The following is a 21686-nucleotide window of genomic DNA, read 5'->3' as shown; positions in this document are numbered from 1 at the left end:
ACCTGCTGACTCCCTGATGCTGGAGCCTGTCCTGTCCTGTCAGGCACAGACAGGTCACTAGTCTATCGCAGGGTCAGACCATTTTTCTGTGTAAACATTTACAGATGGCAGTTGTGTTGTTGGTGTGCGTTAGCCCTCCACACTCTGAAAATGTGACCCAAACTTTGCCAATCACAGGACTTTTTTCATGAGTGAAGCTTGAATCCATGAGACAAAACATGACATGTTTGTGACCCCATGGTGGAAAAACACCAGTGGCATGGGTGAGCTTGTTACTTTAATGTTTTAACAGCAGAATATTGCATTCCTACACATTGAGTGTATTTAATAAGAGATTTTGTAGTTAACATGGGGGGTGGGGGCTAGCCTTCATTAGCCTCCTAGCTAGCAGTGTTGGCTAACGGCTAACAGTTAGCCGTGTCGATTCGGGGTCACGGAGCTTCTTTCACAGCTAGCGCGGCCTCTGCTCCACCGTAACCACCCCAAACACCACAGTCGTGTTGCCGTTAACCTTTATAGTCTCTGCGAGTCACAACGACCCGCAGGTCGATCACTTTTCAGGAGCGCTGTCCTCGTGACTGTATGTATGCTAGCGGGGTCGCTGACTGATCGGCGCCTCACTTCGCTGCTTAATGTAAGGATTCAAATAGGCTCTGTCTCTTTAAGGCCACCACCTCCCGCTAAATGCAATCTTTTAACCTTCATCGCTTTAACAACTATTTATTAGCGGCTCTGCAGCGGGGTCGCGGCAGCGGGGCCTACAGCCCGGGCCTCCCGTACCCCGCGCAGTAGCAGCGGTTGGGCTGGATGCCTGGTGAACGCAATGCTTCCAGTCTTTAAATTATTTCTCCTCTCGGCCATGTTCCCGCCGCCCCTTCGCCATTACAACTACAACGAAGGTCTCACCTCGGCCCCGTGACTCCTTCGGCTCTCTGTCGTCGCTGCAGCCGACTCTCGGTTCTCTCACTCCAAAATGGCGGTTTGAGGCGCCGAGTGAGTCTGTGAGCTTTGAGCCGGCAGCAGCGGCGAAGAGGCGGCCACTTTCTGTCACGGAGAGAGTGGAGACACGACGCCATGGCGAAGTTACAGCAACGACCAGGCGTCTTAATCAATCCTGAGGATCAGGAAACCAACTCGTCGAGATCTCCAAAAGCACTTTAGCATCGAGACACCATACAACCATATGTTTTTCAATGGCACATGAGTATTGTGAGTAATTAAACTGCATTAATATGTGCAACAAAACTAAATAAAACAAATTCAGCGTTCGATTGGTAGCGTCTGCACTCCTCGAAGATTGTCGATTTACGTCGTACGTCAGCAAACCGGAACTCCTAATATGGTCGGGCGTTGTAGCCAAAGCTCAAAAATATATTTGATGTTTAAACAACAAAAGAAAACATTAAATTTTGTTCAAGTCAGTAAAAATGCATATGAAGGGAAGTTGGAACATATTTTCGTTTATTACACCTAATTTATTTTGGCAAAGTCTCACGTTGAGTTTCTTTTCAAATCATAACCAACTAAGAAATTGATATTGGCAGAGGTCGTCTTGAAGTCGAGTCATGGTATCTGGACTGGAGCTTCATCAGCCTGTCAAGAAACACTAAAGTCCAGAAGTCCTCATCATCTCCGAGGTTCTTCCACCTGGATGTAGGATCATCTTCATCAAAACTATAAGACCCCTTCATAGTTTCTACATTTGAACTGTTTGTAATCGTTTGATCTCACTTTTAAAAACAAAACTGTGAATAACTAACATTTTGGATAAAAAGATAACTTCCATTTATGTATAGAGCTACTTTCAGCCATGCAAAAATCTCTTTAATTGAATCTGATAAAATATTTAAACCATTTATTCAAGTCATACTCAACCAATCCTGTAATAACTGTTAGATTTTAATGGCTGCTTGTATTTTTAGGGGGGGCACAGTCAAACTAACTCAGTGCCTTTCTCTCACTCTGTGTTAAAGTGAATCCTTCACTCACAGGAATCCACACAGTACAGTTTATAATCCTTAGAGTAACTTATCGCAATTTATTTTAAAAAGCACCGTCTAGCTAACAGCAACATTCCAAATGTGGAAGAAGTCAGAGTTCTGAGATAGAAATGTATTTTTCCAGTGTGTAGGATGCATGTCATTTACTCAAAGACACTTCAACCACACTGTTTTAGACAATAACAATGATTATATTTGTCTCATTTACAAACACGTTCATTTTCAACCTAATGGGACTAAACACAGATGTATGCAGGCTGCTCTACAAATCCTGTATCTAATCCTTCTTCACGTAGTGCATTTCAGTTCTTGGGTCACTTAAGGTTCTCATAAAAGTGTCTTTGGACAGAAATGTTAGTATTCAGAGCCAGCTGGACTTTTCCTCCTCAAATCTGTGGGAATCAATGAAAGGCTTGTCGATGGTTCGGATCATCAGCTCTCCACAGTATGCACACTCAGAGGCAACAATGTCGTCGATGTCTGAAATGATTTGCTCGCGGGTCGTGGCCGCACCGCCCTTCCCCAGGCTGACGGTGTCTCCTTCCTCTTTGGGCGCGGTTCGGTGGCGAGATCTGCTGGACAGTGTCGTTGCAGAAAGCTTCTTCTGCAGCTCCTCCAGACAGCTGTGTTTGTATGCAGACAGGTGAGGCGTCACCTCCTAGAAAGCAGACAAAACATGTTGGTAGACAGAAGTTAGTTTGAATTGTTTTTACAGTGAAGTTTAAAAAAATATGGCTATTCCTCTTCCTTCAGTATTTACCCTTAAAAGGCCCCTTTACCTGCAACAGGCAGTCATAATGGAACATGTGTCCACACAGGAACAGGTAGAAGGATCTGTTGAGGAGCGGGAAGTCACAGGCAGCACACTTTTCCTGGGAATCCACCACTCCATATTTGTTCCTCATTTCCTGAATATCTCCTCTGATTCGTTTGGCGCTCTCCGTGGCCTCCTCCATCTCCTGCTTCAGCTCTTCGATGTGGTGGTTGTACTCCTCCAGGGAGCTGCAGATGGCCTCCTGAGAAACCACAAGAAACACCTTGGAGAGTACGCTTTTAAACTGTTTGTGCTACTATCTTGGCTCCATGGGTAAGCAGTGCCCGAGCCTGCAGCTGGGACATGTGAACGGAATAGTTCTTCTTTCTTAATCCTGTCTGCATCAGAGACATGGCTGCTCTCACCGCAAACTTCTACACATTTCCTTTCATTCTTTATCACACCTCAAACCTTCCCCCACCCGCTCCAACCTGTTAAATCAAATCAAATCAAACTTTATTTATAAAGCACTTTTCATATAAAAATATAACACAAAGTGCTTTACATTAATACAACAAAATATAAAAACAAGCAAGCATTAATAAATAAATAATAGGGCCCCCCTCCCCGTACCTAGCCCCCCACGCCTTTCACACTTCCCACTCTGTAATTGATGGGAAATGACATTGAAAAATAGGCTGTAAAACATATGCTGAGCACAAAAACGTGATGCGGGAAACACTCGTAATTGGAACCTCCCCCCCTGTGAACAGCCGCAAAGACGGCCAAATGCAACATCACAGGCACGTATCCGTTCACCCCTTTCCACACACTCTGTTGTTCTGAACTGCTGACCCTAAGAACTTAAAGTCCTCCACCTTCTCCACCTCTCATCATTCACATAGAGATGCTGTCTAGCTGCAGCTGACCTTCATTCCTCCCCTTTCCATAGCAAACCTCCACATCTCCAGACGATCCTCCACCTGCTTCCTGCTCTCATCACAGATCACTATGTCATCTGCAAACATCGTGATCTACACAGATTACTGTCTAACCCCATCTGTCAGTCCGTCTACAAATGTCCTCTTCTGGCTTCAGTCTGGCTTCTTTTACTCTTTCCAATGACTTATTGGTGACTCATCAGCTGTTATTCCTCTATAGTTTCTCTGATCGTCTTCTTATTCTGCTTGAAAATGGAACCAGAGAGTTTCTCCTCCGTTCCTCTCCAAGATCTTCTTAAACAGTCAGAAACTTACAAACATCTTCTAGACTCTTCCAGACCTCCACAGGAATGTTCTCAGGACCAACTGTCTTTCTACTCTTCCTCCTCTTATTCTTCCTGATCTTTGGTATTTCCTGCTCTTCTTCTCCTCTTTGCTCTCTGACAAGTTCTTCATTCATTGGGTCTTCAAAGTTCTCCTTCCATCTTTCCATCACACTTGTAGAACCTGTCAACACATTTCCATCTCTGTCCTTGATCATCCTAACTTGATGAACATCCTTCCATCTGTTTCTCTGTCTCACCTGTACAGATCCTCCTCTCCTTCCTTTCTGTCCACCCTGTTCAAGTCCTCATTCGACCTTTATTTAACCTTTACCATCTCCCTGTACACCTGCCTTCTTTCAGAGTTCCACTTCTTCTTAGCAAACGTTTTCTCCTTACCAAACTCCTGAACTTCTTCATTCCACCACCAAGTCTCCTCATTTTCTTTCTTGATTCCAGAGGAAACACCAAGAACCTTCCTCCCAGTCTCTCTGATCACTTTAGCTGTAGTTCTCCAGTCATCTGGAAGAACCTCCTGATCTCCTAAAGTCTGTTTCACCTCCTCTCTCAAAACCATTTTAAAACTTCCACCACTTTGTCCTCTGCTCTGTCCTTGTGCTCTTCATCTTCCAAACCACCAGTCATCCTCATCACCGCCCCCTTAAGCTGTTTGGCTACTCTCCAAAGCCTGAACTTGCGCCTCTCTTTGTTTTTTCAACCTTTTTGGAGTCAAGGTACACTTTTCCCTTGACAGAAATCCAGCGGCACACCAGCAACCAAAAATGTAAGAATAAAAGAGACTCTATATTCTGTATTGATCTACAGTCCCTCCACTATCTCACCGGCATTTTTGTAATAATTGAGGCACAAAAAGTTTGAAGTTACAACTGTTTTCTTTTGTTTAAATCAAAAATGTCACTTTAACAAAAAAAAAAAAATTCTTTTTGGAAGTTTAAATACTTTCATTTGAGTTTAATGTGTCTGTTGGACAATTCACCTCAATGCTGGTTCTTTGATTTTATTTAAACTTAAATTTAAGTATTTTAAAAGTGAATAAAGTCTGAAATAGAATTTGTCCTTTAATCCAGACATTATTATAAAAAACAACTGTTTTTTATAAAGATAATTTGGACCAAACACTGGAATCTCTGACTTTCAATCCTTTGTTCTCAACACAAACCGCGAAGGAGAAATAAACAGCGTGTGGGCGGAGCTACCGCCAGGTTTTTCTCTTCCTCCCTATGAAAGACACTGAAGATGCTGAGAGATCCGGTGTGTTTCTATTGAGGAACTCCTCAAAGCTGTTGACTAACGACTCCGTGTGAAACCTGAGCCTGTTTTGATGAACACAGCCTGGATTTTCTGATAATGATGAATGTTTTTGAATTGAATTTGGATGCTCTTCCTGACCCAAACCTCTGCATTTTGCTGACAAAGCAGCAAAGTGTCCCGTGGTTGCCTTCGAACCTTTTTAATTACCTGAAATTAAATACTGTGTCTGATTTTCTGTCCCATCTGTAAAATGTTTTAGTTTTCTATTTCAGTCAAACCTGAACGGAGTTAGGTTTCCTACCTTGAAGTGGTCGATAGTGACAAAGTCTGGAAAGAAAGGCAGGATGTCTTCAATCTTCAGCAAGTTGCAGCTGGAGAGACAGTTCATGGCTTTCTTCACATCCTTCTCCTCCTGCACCACATGCCGGGCTATCTTCAACCACAGCTTCTTCCTCATCTCCTCATCATCCTCAGGAAGGTCAGCGCACGATTTGGCCAAGTCGACATCCACCTGCGTACAACTACATCTGTTAAGACTTCTGCTGCATGGACTCGAGTGGAACAAACGATGCATTACTCGTACTTGTAGAGCGAGATCCACGGCTTCCTCGTGCAGCTCCATGATCCTGTAAATGAGCACACAGGCCCGGTGGAAGCCGTGCTCTGCACACAGGCGGAGGGCGTACTTCAGGTCATAGTGAATCTCTGAAGTGTGCGTCCCTGCCTGTTCCAGGTACCACAGAAGAGAGTCCGGCTTGTACTTTGCATAGAGTGAGAGTAGATAGTTATGGATGGCCTCTTCCGTCACATTCAGCTCGTACACGCAGAACTCCATGTAGCGGATGGTTTCACCGATCTGCTGTGTGCTGCCCATCTGGCTGTAGTTCATCAGCGCCGGGATGAGCTTCTTTGGGTCCAGCTTCTTGCCCATCTGGATCCACGCGTTCACCACTTTCTTTGGAATGTGCTGCATGAGGACTGGGGAGAACTTGTAGAACAGCTTTTCATCACAGTGCTTGGCGAGCACGTCCAGGGCAGCGCTGTAGTTGTCATGCTGGCAGTGGTGCGATATCACTCTCTCGTAGTCTTGCATGACCACCGAGAAGTAAACCATATCATCCACGTTGCCGTGGCTGGCCAGCAGGTCGTAGATGGTACTGCGGTTGTTAAACAGAGTCTCCTTGTGCTTGGAGTTGTTCAAAAACTGGCGAAATTCTTCACGGGTTTCCTGGAAGACACCACTATTGCCATCACTCTCCAGCTGCCCGAGGCGGTTCAGGTAGAGTTCTGCCAGCCAGGTGACTAGCAGAGTGATCTGTGTCCTCTCACTCAGTTTTAAACTGCTCAGTTTCTTTAGTAAGAACTCCTTCAAGGCCTCCTCCTGTTTGGCTTCGATGAATTTCAATGCTATCTCTTCAAAGTAGTTCTGTGTCATTGCATAGCACTTGGCACTCTCCAAGTATCTCTTGTTCTGGAAGCAGTGCTCGGCCTCCTTGGCCAGCACCATGTCCAAACACTCAGGCCGGTCGCGGCAGTACTCCTTGGCCAAGTCAAACTTGTTCATGTTCATGTACATTTGCCAGACATCTCTGGCCTCCCGCTGGATGTGATAGCGGAAAACTGCCCGCTCGGTGTAGATCCACACCAGTCCTCCTACCGGGTCTTTGATCATCCGTTTGAGAGGGCCAAATTTATCTGGGAACACGTCTTCATGCACCACCTGTCCATTCAGAATGCAGATGGCCTTAACCCGGTCATAAAAAAGAAGCAGGAAATGGAATTGTGTCAGGACGATGGAGATGGGTTTGTTTAGGCTCAGGTCAACATCTGGAGTGTACTCCCAAACCTTCAGAGGAAACACAGGGGCAGTTTGAGAGGCAGGGACAAGAAGAAAGCCAAACGGATGCCCCCAAAGAGGTACTTACCTTTACATCACTCAGAAGGGAATCTGGTCTGACATAATCCAGCTGACCATACAGAACGCCATTCCCCATCATCCATGCAAATGCTTTGGGGGAGGTCCGAAGCTTGGAGGTGTAGAAGGTGATTTCACTGTATCCCATGTTGGCAGGGAACTCCTGAAAACTGGGCAGCAAGTCCTGGTTCTGACTGAAGATGGAGCTGAAGCCGTGCTGCTCAGAACCTTCTGCCACCCTTCCCACAAACTGGAACAGACGTTTGCGTGTGGTGGCTATGATGAAGTACTTATTCTCTAGACCTCGTTCTATCTCCAAGCAGCAGACCGGCACAGGTCTGCCGTCTTCTTCCAGTGCGTGGACCTACATCAGATCACATAAACATGTAACTAGCGAGTTCCTTGAGAGGAATACCAGTCTGCTCAGGTCAGAGCATTTCACTCTGAAGCAGCGTTTCACAGTCCTGGTCCTTAAAGAGCCACCCCAATGAATACAGTGTTCTTGTGTTTTATCGTGTTCTTGTAGCATTTTTCTAACGATTAACAACATATATGAAGAAAATTAAGATTAAAATTGCATTTCTGAGTATTTCTTTATGCAAATGTAACTGAGGAACAAACAAAAATGCAGTTGTAAAAATCTATTATTTGTTATGTCAAAGACACTCTAGGAGGGCCACAAGCTCCCCGCTCTGCTCCACTAATGTCAGGTTGGGGTTGTAAGGGGCTGTAAGCTAGGCTAAGGGGAGAGGGTGTAAACAATGGGATGATGGGAAATCAGCGAAGGCTTACTTCCACGCCAACTCAGGGGAAAACGTCTAATGTACTCCTGCTGCTCTGCAGCAACTATGTCCTCGAATACGACAAAGGGTTTTCAGATTTTGGCCAAAAACGGCCTCATCATAAGTAGAATTGAGGAAATATAGTTGGGAATGAGACTTTAAGGAACATCGTCTGACATTTGTCACACGTCACACTGAGGGAAACACTGCTCTGAAGTGAACAACACATTTCCTACCTGTCTAAAGTACTGATCAGGATTGGTGTTGAACAGGCTGCCCTCGTTCGCAGAAATCTCCCCCTCAAAGATGACACCTTGATTGGTGCCCACTAAAATGGGTCCAGTGCTGGTGTCGTTGCCCAGCAGTTTGTTCCAGCCTACGCTTTCAATGAGGTGGCCCCTCCAGCGGGACAGACTGCGCACCTTCTGGGTGTTTCTGTTGAGGTACAGGCACTCGCTGTTGCTCAGACTGATCAGCAGGTGGGAGCCTCAAGAAAGAACACAACAAGTTGTTTTGAGTGTCATCCACTACACCGATCCAGTATGTGGAAGTGTTGGTGGTCTGGGGCTTGTGGCTCTTTATTTTTTTTTTCATTCAATCATCTCATGGAGCCTATCCCGGCCACTCGTGGGTGAAGGCTAGGGACATCCTGGACAGGTCCCCAGTCTGTCCCAGGGCCACATTCACAGGGACAATTTAGAGTAACCAATGAACCTTTGGATGGTGGGAGGATGCCGGAGAAAACCCACGCATGTACATGCAAACTCCACACAGGTTTGTTTTTCATTGGTTCAGGTCCTGCAGCCAGGACTTGAACCTGGGCTTTCTTGCTGTGAGGCAAGACCACTAACCAGTGCGCCACCGTGTGGCTCTATCAAAAACAAATCTGTAATGGTAGAAACTCCAACAAAATAGAAAGAATAGAGCAGAAATGACATTTCAGATATTACCTACAGCACTTATAGTTTTAAAGGATGTAAAAACCCAGACTTTTCAGGGCTGCTGTACCTGTTGGATCCAAGAACAACCTGTGCACTCTGCTGTCATCTTTCCTTCCCAATTCTGTCTGGTTAGGCTGGTCTGGTTTGGCCAAGTCAATTCTACATGGAGAAGGAAAACATTTCCATCACCAGCTTCAATTAGAATCATGACCAACAGCATATTTCAAAAACATACCAATAAACAGAACCTGCATGTTAACCAGTTAGGATTCAGAAATGTACCATCCGTTCTGAAACAAATTTACCAGCGACTGTTCTGCTGCTCTAATGAGTCTCTACATGCCAACCAGACAACTCTCCCCCAGCAATAAAAACAAAGAAACAATAACAAATAAAGATATATCCAATTCATTGAAGAAATGAATTCATAAATTGATCCTCTCTTCTTGACATTCCTGCTAACCATTAATGGACATGTTCACCCTTCTACATCCAGTTCCCACTCGTGACAATAGAACGTAATAATTGCTTGAAAGGAGTGGGAAGAAGTAAAGTTATATAATTCACGATCAAGCACGTGTTTCCATACAAACCCATGTTATGCACTACCTGGGGTACACCTCCAACTGTTGGATTGAGAGGCCCCTCCCCTTAATCAAACACAGAATGACGTCACCCCCAAACGCCTTCAGAGCTGGTAGATCGAACTGGGATTTTGAAAAGCCTCACAGTCTGGTCATCAGCTGTCCGTTTACCTGAGCAGGGTGTCCTTCCCCAGACTCATGCACAGTTGGTTGTTGCACACGGCCAGGTGGTTGATCTTCTCCGGGGGAGTGAAGTCGATCCTCTGTTTGTTGAAGATCGGCTTCTCCTCCTCGAGTCTTGCATTCACAAAGCCTTCAACACGAAGTTGGATCAGTAAAACGTAGTATCTCTACGACACAACTTGAACCGAACCCCCGGAACCGACCTGAGTGCGTGATCCCGATGTTGATGTTCGGCAGGCGGCCGAGTTGCTGCGAGCTCTGCACGACGTTTTGAGAGTCTTCGTACTCATCCAGGATGGAAGCCATGACGGTGGGATGAAGCTCTGTTCAGCCACTCAGTCTAACAGACCGATGGAGGAAGTCACACAGCAGCTAGCCAGCTAGCTAGCTCTGTTCACCTGCTCTGCTCAATGGCTCGTGGACGCCGTGCGTGCCTGCGTCCACGTGCGCGGAAACAATAACGAATACGGTGAACGGCCGTGTTTCTCATCCAAAACGTTGATGTTTCAGCTCATTCCGGCTAAAAGCTCATCGAACTTAGCCTGCAGCCCCGCGGCGTTGGGTGGGCCTTCGAGTCAGGTGACCGTGGAGTCACGTGATCTGTATTGAACATGCGCACGGGGGCGCACTTCAGTCTGTGAGACGTGACTCAGCGCAAAATCAAAACAGGTCACAAAAAAATAGTGACAAACTAACAAATCCGATATTTTACTTTAACATGGAAAAACATCTTATTTAGTTTCATTACTTATGATAATAAACTTTTGTCTTAATTTTATTTAATAAATCTCCTGATTTTACTAACTGTTATATTCACAAACTAGATTTAGCAATAAAGCTCCCAATTCTGTTGAATTGTGTTGATTTATCAGCACGAATTAAATTTACTTACATTCCATTTCCCCAATACGAACAAAAAAGCAATTAAAACATTTAATTTTGCTCAGCTTTATAATTTAATAAAAGTTTATTTGTGTGTATGCGTGTACTTTGAACAATTGATGTACATGTTAATGTTCTGTGTTCTGAAAAAATAAGTTAGCCCTGCAAGGAGGCAGTTCTACTCCAATGCTATTTTAAGAACCTCAAAAAAAAGTAGAACGTGGAGAAATTTAAGAAAACAATGACATTTTCCGACCACATTGACTGAAGTCGAGTCGTCTTCAGGTTAATTTGTTTGTTCTAAGCATAAACGACTATAACACTACCATTTTAGTTTATAAATAGTCATATTTCATAACAAAATACCAAAATAAACTCAGCGTGTACTTGAATACATCCATGAATCTGACTCGGTGTCTCTGTCTGACGTTTAACATGTTTGGACATATCTGTCCCACATTAATGGAGTCCTGTGGCCTTAGAAACAGTAATGCACGCAGTCTTATTCACATAGTCATTTAATTAGAGATATGTGAAGCTTTTAAAAAGAAATAACATCAAGGAACAATAAAAAACCTAGATAGCATATAGCTTAAACAAATGATAATAAAAATGATAGAAAACAAAGAAACACACACAAAGTTGATGTCATCAACCTGTAGAAATGGGCTTCAGGTAAATGTAGAGCAGGGGTCTCCTGAGACCCATGCAGCTCATTTCTCTTTTCAATGTGGATCTTCGGCTTTGAAAAAAAAAATACACCAACAATTTAAATAAAAATATAGGTTTATCGTTTTGGTTAATTTGTTTTAGTTAATTTGTCATTTTTGTTTTCTGTTTTAACTTGTCAGATTATTGAGTAACATGATGGTAAATTACTTTCACAGTGGTTTGTTGTTTCTTTACATTCTTTAATACATTTTTCAAAGTTGGATTTTGCATCAGTGTTGTCATGTTTATAATCGATAGTAAAAGGGCGTCCTGATAACAGGAAATGCTATGTGTGGCTTGACTTTCTCACATTTTTAGTTCACCAGGAGGATCTTATTTTGACAGGGGGTATTTTACTTTGAAAGGAACACGTCTGTGCAGCTGTCAAAAGTGAAGGGAGTGAAGCTGTCATTTCTGCCACCGGGAGGTAGAACCCTCTGCTCCTCCAGGTGTCTCCTCCTGGTGTCAGGGGGAGTGTCTATGCAAATCCTCACCTGTCTGAGTGACCGTCAGCCTCTGCGCTCACTCCAGCAGTGAGGCGCGCGCCTGGATCCTCGAGCGACATCAGCGGCGGGCAGAACGCGGGAGTAAGAGCTGAGCCCGACATGCCCCCCCACATGGATTACTTTTCCCACGAGTCCCGAGTCCCTTCAGACTGTGTGCTGACCCGGGAGGACGAGCTGGACCCCGGACTCATCAGCTGCATGCTGGTCGGGGACGGAGCCGTGGGGAAGACCAGCATGATCATCAGCTACATCTCCAACGGATACCCGGTGGAGTACCAGCAGACCGGCTTCGACGTCTTCTCTGGTCAGTTTCACGGAGATTTGTAGTAAAAAAAAAACAACAATCATTTGAAGGTAAAGCTGACAGTAAAACTCTCTGGTTACTTTACTGTCTTTTTGTTTTTACCTGATGAATTCAACGGAAAACGTTTTGCTCAACAGTTAAGATGAATTACAATCGACATACAAAGAAAACACATTAAAATAGTCTATATCAAAGGTTAAACTCAAAAACATAGAATAAATCTTTAATTGATCCCATGAGGAAAGAGGCCTAGATACTTCATTGTTTTTCCTTTAACATGTTTGGTCAGAGCCATCTGAACATTATCAGACAGGATTTTGAGTTTGCTTTGACCGTCACTCCAGAGAGGTTCTTGAACCTTTCAGTTCTCCCTGAAGCCAGTGTGAAAGCATGGACACATGGCCATGCAGGCAGCGTCTGGAAGCACACACCTGTGATGACCTCCTGGGTGTATCACTGGAGTGAACCATTTATCTCCAACATCTGACTTCACAATTTTGATCCTTTGTGTCTTCAGGTCAGGTCCAGGTGGATGGTTCTGCGGTTAAAGTTCAGCTTCTGGACACTGCTGGACAGGTACGACCACCGGACCTTTCCTTTTTAATCTTTTCTACTCTTGTGTTTTAGGCTTATTTTTCTTACCAGGTGAACGAGAGTTTGTACGAATGAAAAAATGCAAAAGTGTGATAATTTTCCTGTCTTTCCCTCAGGAAGAGTTTGATGAATTCCGAGCTCTCTCCTACGCCCACACAGACGTCTTCCTCCTGTGCTTCAGCATGGTCAACCCTACCTCATTTCACAACATCACCAAGAAGTGGGTGCCGGAGATCCGAGCCCACAACCCATCCTCTCCCATCATTCTCGTTGGGACTCAGATGGACATGATGCTTGACGTGAACGTCCTCATCAACTTGGACCAATGCCACGTGAAGCCAGTCCCGAGCACTCGGGCGCGGAGCATGGCTGATAAAATACGGGCCACAGACTATATAGAGTGCTCATCCCTCACACAAAAGAATTTGAAGGAGGCGTTTGATGCGGCAATCTTTGCTGCAATTAAGAATAAAGCTCGCAAGAATAAGAAGAGGAGGCTCTCTGACAGGAAAACCAAAGCCTTTTCCAGATGCAGCTGGAAGAAGGTCTTCTGCTTTGTCTGAATTCTCTCTGCCTGGGTTGTAAACTCATCTTTAATTTATTGAAGTGTGTCACGTTTACTGTCACCCCCTTATCTGTAGCATTCGGTTCTTCTTGTGATGCTTGAAGGGGATGCTCGGATGGGATGTGTGCGACTCTTCTCCGAGGCAAAGCCATCACTGTCACTGGGATGAACAGCCACCGTCTTGTTGAGAGGCAGACAGGAGTCCAGGTTCACGGCAGTTTGTCCCTGCACCTAAAACAGCAACTGGGACCCTAAAAAGCTGGATGTGGAGCAGGAGGCGGCTGCACGCTGGTTTCCCTCACAGCAGTTGCTGGTGGTTAAAGAGCAGAAAGATATGTGAGGACTGTGCCCCATGAAGGTGCAGCAGCTGGAAGTGCAGGTTGCTGTGAAAGGTTGCACTTCTACATGCTTGTCTGAGCTTCCTGGTCTGGTTTGGTTCGGGGATTTCTCTTGCAGTCACCTGCCTGTCGCATTGGGACTATTAATACTTTTGAAGACGGATGCTGTGACTCACAACATTACAACATAACTCTAAGGTTTCACGAACATAAAATTATATTCATGATAAAACAAACTTTCTGGCTTTTCTGCTTCAATTTGAGACGTGAACTTTTTGTCATCTTCTTAAGTTGGAAAGTCACAGCAAACTTGGTGAATGTGTTGCTTCTTGTAGAAGTCGTGATTACGGTTCTGTTTGTTCAAACAGGTTTTTTATGAAATAAAAGACATGAGTTTCCAAATCAGTGTTTTACCTCCAGAAACTGTTGTGTGATGTTATGACTTCACTGTCAGAGAGCTTAAAACCGTATTGTGATCGGACTGCTTTATCTGACAAGATCGATTAAAATGCAAATACAGAGGAAGAACCCACAGCCTGTCAGGCCTGGGTCTTCAGCAGAACAACCTGTCATTGGGAAACAATCCTCTGTCTGAGGATCTTCAACACCACCTTCACATAGTTTACCTCAGTCTTTTCTGATTCCCAGACAGGAAATGGCAGAGTCAGATAAAAATCATTCTAAAAAGACCTGTCTGGCAGTAGAAAAAAATTCAGTCCATTTTCTGAACCTGCTAGGTCTCATTTGGGGTCATGGGGTTGCTGGAGCCTATCCCAGCTAGTGTGAGGAGAGAGGCGAGGTTCATCCTGAACAGGCTGCTGGTCTATCAGAGGGTCTAACATAAAAATGTAGTGCTGAGCATGAACTGCAGACAGATTAAAGAGCTATCACGGACTATCACAGAACAGAACTGCTGTTCTGTCCGCTGACTCCAGTCACAGGTTTACCAACCTTAAACCTGGTCGCGTTACTTGGAGTCAGTACGTTTGGCAGCTGTGTATATAAGAAAATCTTGTGTGAATGAAAACGTGTCTGAGGACGTTCATGCATTATGAACATTTCTGTAGAAAGTTGATGTAGTGATCCTGTCCCCTTCCAACCCCGCCCTGCAGTTTAACCTCTTCAGATGGAAAATGGAAATCATTTTAACCCCAACCATACTGGGAGCACTTTCCCCCAAATTCCAAGACAAGCACACTGAGGACCAGTCCAGACCCTCACAGGACATTTGATCCAAAAGTCTATGGTTTGTCTTCTGGGGTCCATGTGTTCCACGTTCAGTCAGGATTAAGTGAACTGTACCTGGCCGGTTTGCAGAGGTGGTTCAGAGAACAGTGGACTCTCACGCATTCGTAGAGTTCAACATATGTAGAATATATTAAGACAGAACACTGGTCACATGGTTTTGTGATGCTGTTGACAGTTGCTGTCATCATCAAAACGGGACTCCACCATCTTCACAGCTCAAATGTAGGTCTTCAGCTTCCTCATACACATCATGACATGACAACGAGTCTCATGTTTGTTAAAACCGCACCAAGAAAGAGTCTGGAAAACGTTTCCTTAACTTTTCTTCTGGCTCAGTCTTTACAGAAGTTTGTCTTGATTACCAAATGTGCGATATTGTTGTGAGTCAAAGTAATGATTGTAAACGGCTGATAAAACGACCCGAAATAGCAAAATGCAGCACAGTAGCCCGCATTTGACCAATGTGTTTCACTCAAACCAAACTTAAACTTGGATTGTTTCTGGTTTTTAATGACAGCTGCAATCTCTTCCAGCCATAGTCACACATTGATTTCTTTCCTCTCCTAACTTGGTCCTTCATTGCACCACTCTTATTGATGTACAAAAACCACGATAAAGCTGTTTTTGGGTCTGAGTGACCCCTTAGATTGGATCCTCCTTCTCTCTTGTTCAGCTGTACTTAAACTCCATCCGGTAACAATTTCCTTTTTAACCTTATGCACAAAGAGTCAGTTTGTAATCCACTAAATCAAAGTATTTGAACAAGTTAGACTGGATGAATGATGAGTTAGTTTGATCCCTGTATCAAAGCTTAAACTCTTATGGCTCCTTTTTGAAGTATTGCATGTACACAAGTTGTAGTTTACTTTTGTGGGTATTTCCCCAACTCTCCAGACATGACTTCCTGGAGTCAGGTACACGTCTCTCTGCCTGTCTCTCCCATGGCTTCTGTCCTGTCTTCCCTCTGTATCGCCTGTATCCCCTACTCTAGTACCCCCTTCTGCATTTATCTATCTGACTTGAAGTACTGAATATTATATTTGTAGTTTTACCCATTTAGAGATAATTTGTTTACATCACACCAGGTTTTTTCCCTCTCTGTTCATTCATTCATTCATTCATTCATTCATTCATCTTCTAAACCCGTTTTGTCCCTTTTGTGGTCACGGGGCTGCTGGAGCCTATCCCGGCCACTTGCAGGCGAGGGTAAGGGACATCCTGGACAGGTTGCCAGTCTGTCTCAGGGCCATTCACTCACATCTAGGGACAATTTAGAGTTGCCAATTAACATATGAAGCAGGTTTTTGGATGGTGGGAGGAAGCTGGAGACCCTGGAGAAAACCCACACATGCACGGGGAGAACATGCAAACTCCCCACAGGTCCCCCAGCCATGACTTGAACCGGGGCCTTCTTGCTATGAGGCAAGAGTGCTAACCGCTGCGCAGCCCCTCTCAGTTTAAAGTCAGGTTAAAGTCTCATGTGTGAAATTTGTTCTCCCCATTTGGCCTGTCCCCTGGCAGAGCGGTGAGAAGCAGACACAACTGTGCTTGGGAACTATTTGGGAGTTTAACCCCCCAATCCAACCCCTCAATGCTGAGCGTCAAACAGGAAGACATTGAAGTCTTTGGTAGGACTTCATGCTTTCTGTTGGATCGAGTTTAAATTCTCAGTTGTTGTGGTTTGCATGATAACAGATGTGAGTGTTTTTTCATTCAAAGTATTTTCAGAAACAGGTAGCACAGCTTTAGCCTCTCCAAAAAACGTACAGAGAAAATTTCCCAAATTTCAACCAAGTCCTTGTGACTAAACTTTCTCACACTGTGCTAAACACACACTGTGCAGTCAGTCATATTCTCATTGAGCAACAGCAAACAGGTTTTTGCTTCCCAGGGTCAATAAACTGCTCTTCCTCCTATTATTTTTCTTTCTCCCCTCTTCAAATGGTTAGTCACTCTCATCTTCCCACCAAAGGCTGGTCCTCCTCTTTGGATCTCCACCCTCCAGCAAAGGAGACAGAAGCAGTCAGCCAGGTCCTCCTCTGGCTCATGGCCAGTATCAGTCTTGGTTTCGCTGTAGTCTTCTGCTGTTGACGAAGCCTGGGAATCAGCAGGTGCCCTGACAGGTCTGCCTGGCTCAGCTCAAAGCTGATTGGCTCACGCTCCTGCTGCTCCTTAACCCTCCAAAGTGGCAGTTTAACTGTTGTGCTTTGAGGAACACTTGGCCCTACTTCCAGTGTCTCTTTCACAGGTCAAGAAGCAGTTGTCATATTGTGTTTGTGCACATGTAGTTGTTTATGTTCAGTTAAAGACTCAGACCCTAGAATTAACTTTATGAAATGAAATGAAATGAAAATACATTATAAGGGAAGGAAAACTCACCAAACGTCATAGGTTAGAAAGACAATAGTCAGGTTAATCAGAGTATCAATGTGTGTACTTCCTGTCCTCTCAAGCTACAGTTACTGAGTTCTCTCTTTAGGATATTAGAACCTGTTTTAATAATCCCTGGATTTCCAGGGAAATCTATTATGTCTATTATGGAAAAAAAGACACAAGTTAGGGACTATGAAGGAAATGAACGTAAAGTCACCAACAATTTGTTAATAGACAAAAAAGTTATGTTAACAGCAAAGGGGACTCAACAAAATGAAGACAAACTCAAAATCTGTGGATCAAGTATTTTGGAACAGAGAAGAGAAGTCACTCATAGAAATGACAGCAGACGATCGGAAGACTAATAGAGATTAGACAAAATAGATATTTGCAAGAATGAGAGAGCAGGTTAGAGACACAAATCTTAAGACATCTGTTAAAAGATATTCATGTCCAGAGTTCTTCAATCTCTCACAGGCAGAACCATCTCCTTGTTTCTGCAGTGACCTGTCTAGTCCTCTGGATCCATTTGTTCATCTGTGAAATGTCCTTTTAAACCAAAATGGCTCCTGCACGTTACAGGACCTGGGTTCTTTCAGAGTAGAGTGTACTCGTGCCCGTCTAGTGCTTGGCATCTCTCTGGTCACCCGGTACTTTTAGAAGTTGTTCTGCAGGTACTTTTAGCACTTGACAGTTTCCACTTCCTGACAACGCATAGAGATGCAGGTCTCCTAAAATCCATGACCAGTTCCTCTGTCCCACCCACATTTCTGTTAAAACCACTAACCAGCTCAGCTCCTGTTTAGGTTTAGTTTGATCTGGAAATGGAAGGTTATTAGGTTAGTGATCATTGCTGGTAATGGATTATGCAATTCTTTGAAATAGCATAATAAGAAAAGCTGTACAAACTAGCAATACAGGCAACAACGTATGGCGGTTTTAAACTTCAAATCTAGCATCTTCCTTCTCAGATTCGCATAAAACTTGTGAGACAATAAAAAAATCAATCTGTTACAACTGAGCCTGTGTGAAATAAAACAAACAGAAAGCTCAGGTTATTTCTGTCACAACAGAAACTGTCAGTTTTGATGTCAAACATAACAAGGACGAAGCCATGTCCCAACTGGCAGTGCCTGGAGGCACCAACAACTGCAGGGGGGGTATTCAGACTGTTATTTCATGGGATCTTGCAATGTTAGCTGGAAAACTGGAGCTGAATTGAGATGGATCCAATGATGAACTCTCTGTTTTCATTTGAGTAATGCAATTGTTTTTAATTTTAAATCAATTTTTGTTATTTATCTAACTTTATCAGCAAATAGTACAACACTTTGAACTGTGTCACTTAAAACATCAGCCAATTTATTGCTGACATGTTCACTGCAGAGGTGAGCGTTTAGGTGTGAAGTCTTCATCATTCATTTCTGTAATCCACTGATTACAGACAGATAGGACCTGAAGGCCTCTTGTGTCAAAAATTGATTTAAAATTAAAAATAAATTGCATTACTACGGAGAGCCATGGAGAGTAAAATCTTTCCAAGCATTTATTTTAGAGAAATAATTTAAGTTATTCTGATTGGATGATGGCTCTTCATGTGTAGAGAGTGGTGCTTTTCTATTCATCCTCTCAAAAACAGAGTTTGTCATTATCTTGGTTAACTACTGTAAAATCAGTTCTTTCTGGTTTAACGGCATCTATTCAGTTCAGATTCATCATTCTCATTATTGAACAGGGCAGTCATCTGGCTGAATGGTTCTACAGAGACACTGGATGGGTTGGTGCAGTCTTGGAGAAGTCCTCTATGTCCTCAAAAATGTCATCTGCACTGAATTCTAGAAGACACCCAAAGGTGTTTCAGTCCTCGTGACGGTCCGTGGTTTTCAGATGTACGGCCGTGTGCTTCTACACAAACGTTTCTGATTGTGTGTTGATGAGCAGAGCAGTGAGGTCTGCGTGTTCGGTGAAAAGCTTTAAGGTGATCATGCTTGGGAGAAACACTGAGCATCAGCAGCACGTGACGGGGTTGGAGTGCGATCGATGGATGGAGGGCGGTTTGCTGGGAGTGTCCTCATCTGGGAATCGAGGCAGTGATGTGTTCTCACAGTGTCTAGCAGACATGGGAGGAGGGGGGGTTGTGACGTTCACACGTAGTGGCGCTGAAGCAAGTGAAAGCATCAACACAACAGTCAGTAGTGTCGCAGTTCAACTTCTGGAAGTGGACACACAAAGATCGTCTGCGTGGCCTTGGGGGGCCTGGACAGAGTTTAGTGGATTCAGTTCACACACTTCCTGTCTCAGGGTTGGACAGACGACCAAACGTGACTGCAGCTCAACGTCCCCACAGCCCATCAGTCTGCCTGTTCATGAAAAATAAAAACCTCAATGTGAGCCAGACAGACGGCTGTGCGTCAGCGTGAGCCGGCAGCAGGTCGTGTCTGGACCCGTCCAGCACAGAATGACCGCTTGCTTCCAGCAGAGAAATGTCTCCATGTGAGTCACTCTTTTTCAGGGGTGGGGGCAGCATGAAAGGTGAGCTACTGAGGAAAATGATGCTGACATCACTGCTGCATTATTTCTCTTCTAATAAATTATAAAACATAAAAATAATTGGCTCTGGAGCCAATCCCGCTTGTCTTCTAGTAACACTTGGAAAATATACTTTGGCCTTTGGATATTTTGGATAATAAGTTATGGCTATACGCTCAGCTTCTTGAAATACTTCAAAAATACTTTGATGCAGGGGTCAGAGAGGAAAGCAGCTCACATCTGCGGGACCATCTGGACGGGACATGAAGTTTGGGCCTTTACAGGCAAAAAGCTGCTGCTGCACAACCAAAGTGTTGTTCTTCTGTCCGATACTTTACGGGTTCTTGATCACAAACCTCAACAGGAAAAATCCTTTTACACTAAACTGCCATTCCCTGATTTAGGAAGAATTATTTTCCTCTTTTACAGGAACAATCAAACGTGACTTGTTGGTAAAACTGACTCAGACGTTCATTTCTAATGACTTCTTTTTCAATCAATAAAGCCTGAAATGAGGACTGCATATCCAGATGTCTGACCAGTGCTGAGGTTTGGAGGATCGTCCAGAAAAAACCCATCTAACACAAAGCCGTCATCAAACCGTGAACCATCAGCAAACGTGAGGCCGTTTTTCATTCCGGTTTCGGCCTGATCGTAGATAAAAGCTCAATCTGTTCTGGTTCTGTGAGGACAAACAGAAGGAAGAGGATATGTATTTGCAGGCTCTCTGATGTCAGCCGCCCCGCAGAACCAGCAGAGCCGGCTTCTGTCTCATCAGGCAGCAGCCAGTCCAACAGGAGGTTTGTCTCACTTCCTTTGTGCAGGGTGTGGCGGCAGCACGGCCTCTCGGCGTGCTTTTGGATTTGCATTTTAACAAAGCGGCTCAGTACAGTGGAGGGCGGGCAGCTCCGCTCTATGCACTGATGTTACAGCAAAAGAAGAGTTTGGAAGTGTGACTGAGGCTTTCATGAAGGTGTTAGATTTGATGAAGACGTCTGTGCTGGGAAGGAACAAGAACAGACTCAGAGGAAAGGCTTGAGTTTCATATTTGATTGAGTCAGAAAATGAAGGTTTGTGCAAAAAAAATATATCAAATGGAATGTGATGACTACTAAAGCTTTGTTTCTCACTGGAAGACACCTTGATGGGATCACAGAGTTTATTGAGAGTTCAGATTTATTTCTGATCAGTTTGAGCAGCATTAAATGCACCAGTGCCTTTGTGCCTATGAGCACTGCAGCATGAAGACACCACCAAGGTTGGACGGATGCTCTAAAACCAAACGGATGTCCTGTTGCTGACAGCTGTTTCTGCAGACCACATGCAGTCGTCCCCAACACTAAAACCCACATCAAACCCACACAGGGAGACAAGACGCCACTCCCAGCAGCCCTTCATCATTATCCTGGGTCGGAGATTGTTTGACCCTGTGAAAATAAAACCCCACATAGGGTTTGGCACGGAACAAAACTGACTACAAACACATGTTCACTTGTACATTTTATTTATGTAAGGGTTAATGGCCGACGAAGTGTGCGATACTTTTTAACGCACGCCGTGGAAGCCTGAAGGTTGCTTCCGCAAAGTGTGTTAAAAAGTATCCCATCATGCGGTGGGGGTCTTGGTGTGGGGATGGCTGGGCACTCTCCTTCCTTCTTTTCACATTCCACCACCCATTTTGGAAGAACATAAACACTCACCTGAGCACAGGTGTTAGCTCACCTTTGCACTAATAGTTTGCATGATTGAATGAAATATTTCACACTAGTTGGCTAGTAGGTATAAGCATGCATTTGTGAACACTATCTGTTTTGTGTACATGTTGACATGTGGACATTTTTGCAGCTAACAGGTGTGTTTATAACATTTGAGTGTGTGTGTGGACAGGCCCCGCCCCTTTGAGATTTGTACTACATCTGAACCTTACTGTAATGATAAACA

At 44.2% G+C, this 21686-nt stretch overlaps 3 protein-coding genes and 1 long non-coding RNA gene across 6 annotated transcripts in view; 2 read left to right on the top strand and 2 right to left on the bottom strand.

Annotated features, from left to right (window-relative positions):
- The window catches only part of ino80 (INO80 complex ATPase subunit), a 30992-nt gene extending 29943 nt beyond the window's left edge, over positions 1–1049 (bottom strand). For 2 of the 3 annotated variants that reach the window (XR_013654095.1, XM_023953068.2), the window contains exon 1: positions 907–1045. The gene's annotated coding sequence lies outside the window, so the exon portion shown is untranslated. Of the gene's footprint in view, positions 1–906 lie in introns of all 3 variants that reach the window. The other variant, XM_011492065.4, reaches the window with a different exon arrangement.
- LOC144990139 (uncharacterized) lies at positions 124–1774 on the top strand. Its single transcript, XR_013654096.1, has 2 exons — positions 124–263; positions 1545–1774. It is a non-coding gene; the product is annotated as an uncharacterized LOC144990139 (long non-coding RNA).
- A 396-nt stretch (positions 1775–2170) lies between these two features.
- Positions 2171–10376, bottom strand: vps18 (VPS18 core subunit of CORVET and HOPS complexes). The gene is made up of 9 exons (XM_004083924.5): positions 9899–10376; positions 9684–9825; positions 8996–9087; positions 8224–8474; positions 7216–7569; positions 5874–7136; positions 5592–5801; positions 2780–3016; positions 2171–2658 (listed from the first exon to the last, which is right to left on the bottom strand). Exons 1-9 carry the CDS (start codon positions 9999–10001, stop codon positions 2362–2364), a joined length of 2949 nt encoding a protein of 982 aa, XP_004083972.1. The 5' UTR covers positions 10002–10376; the 3' UTR covers positions 2171–2361.
- A 1285-nt stretch (positions 10377–11661) lies between these two features.
- rhov (ras homolog family member V) lies at positions 11662–13997 on the top strand. Its single transcript, XM_004083925.5, has 3 exons — positions 11662–12098; positions 12616–12674; positions 12809–13997. Exons 1-3 carry the CDS (start codon positions 11894–11896, stop codon positions 13253–13255), a joined length of 711 nt encoding a protein of 236 aa, XP_004083973.1. The 5' UTR covers positions 11662–11893; the 3' UTR covers positions 13256–13997.
- Positions 13998–21686: the final 7689 nt, after the last annotated feature.

The sequence above is a fragment of the Oryzias latipes genome, chromosome 24 (assembly GCF_053564925.1).
Source record: "Oryzias latipes strain Hd-rR chromosome 24, Olatipes_Hd-rR_3.1".
Lineage (NCBI taxonomy): Eukaryota > Metazoa > Chordata > Actinopteri > Beloniformes > Adrianichthyidae > Oryzias > Oryzias latipes.
This window is presented reverse-complemented; position numbering and strand designations above follow the sequence as displayed.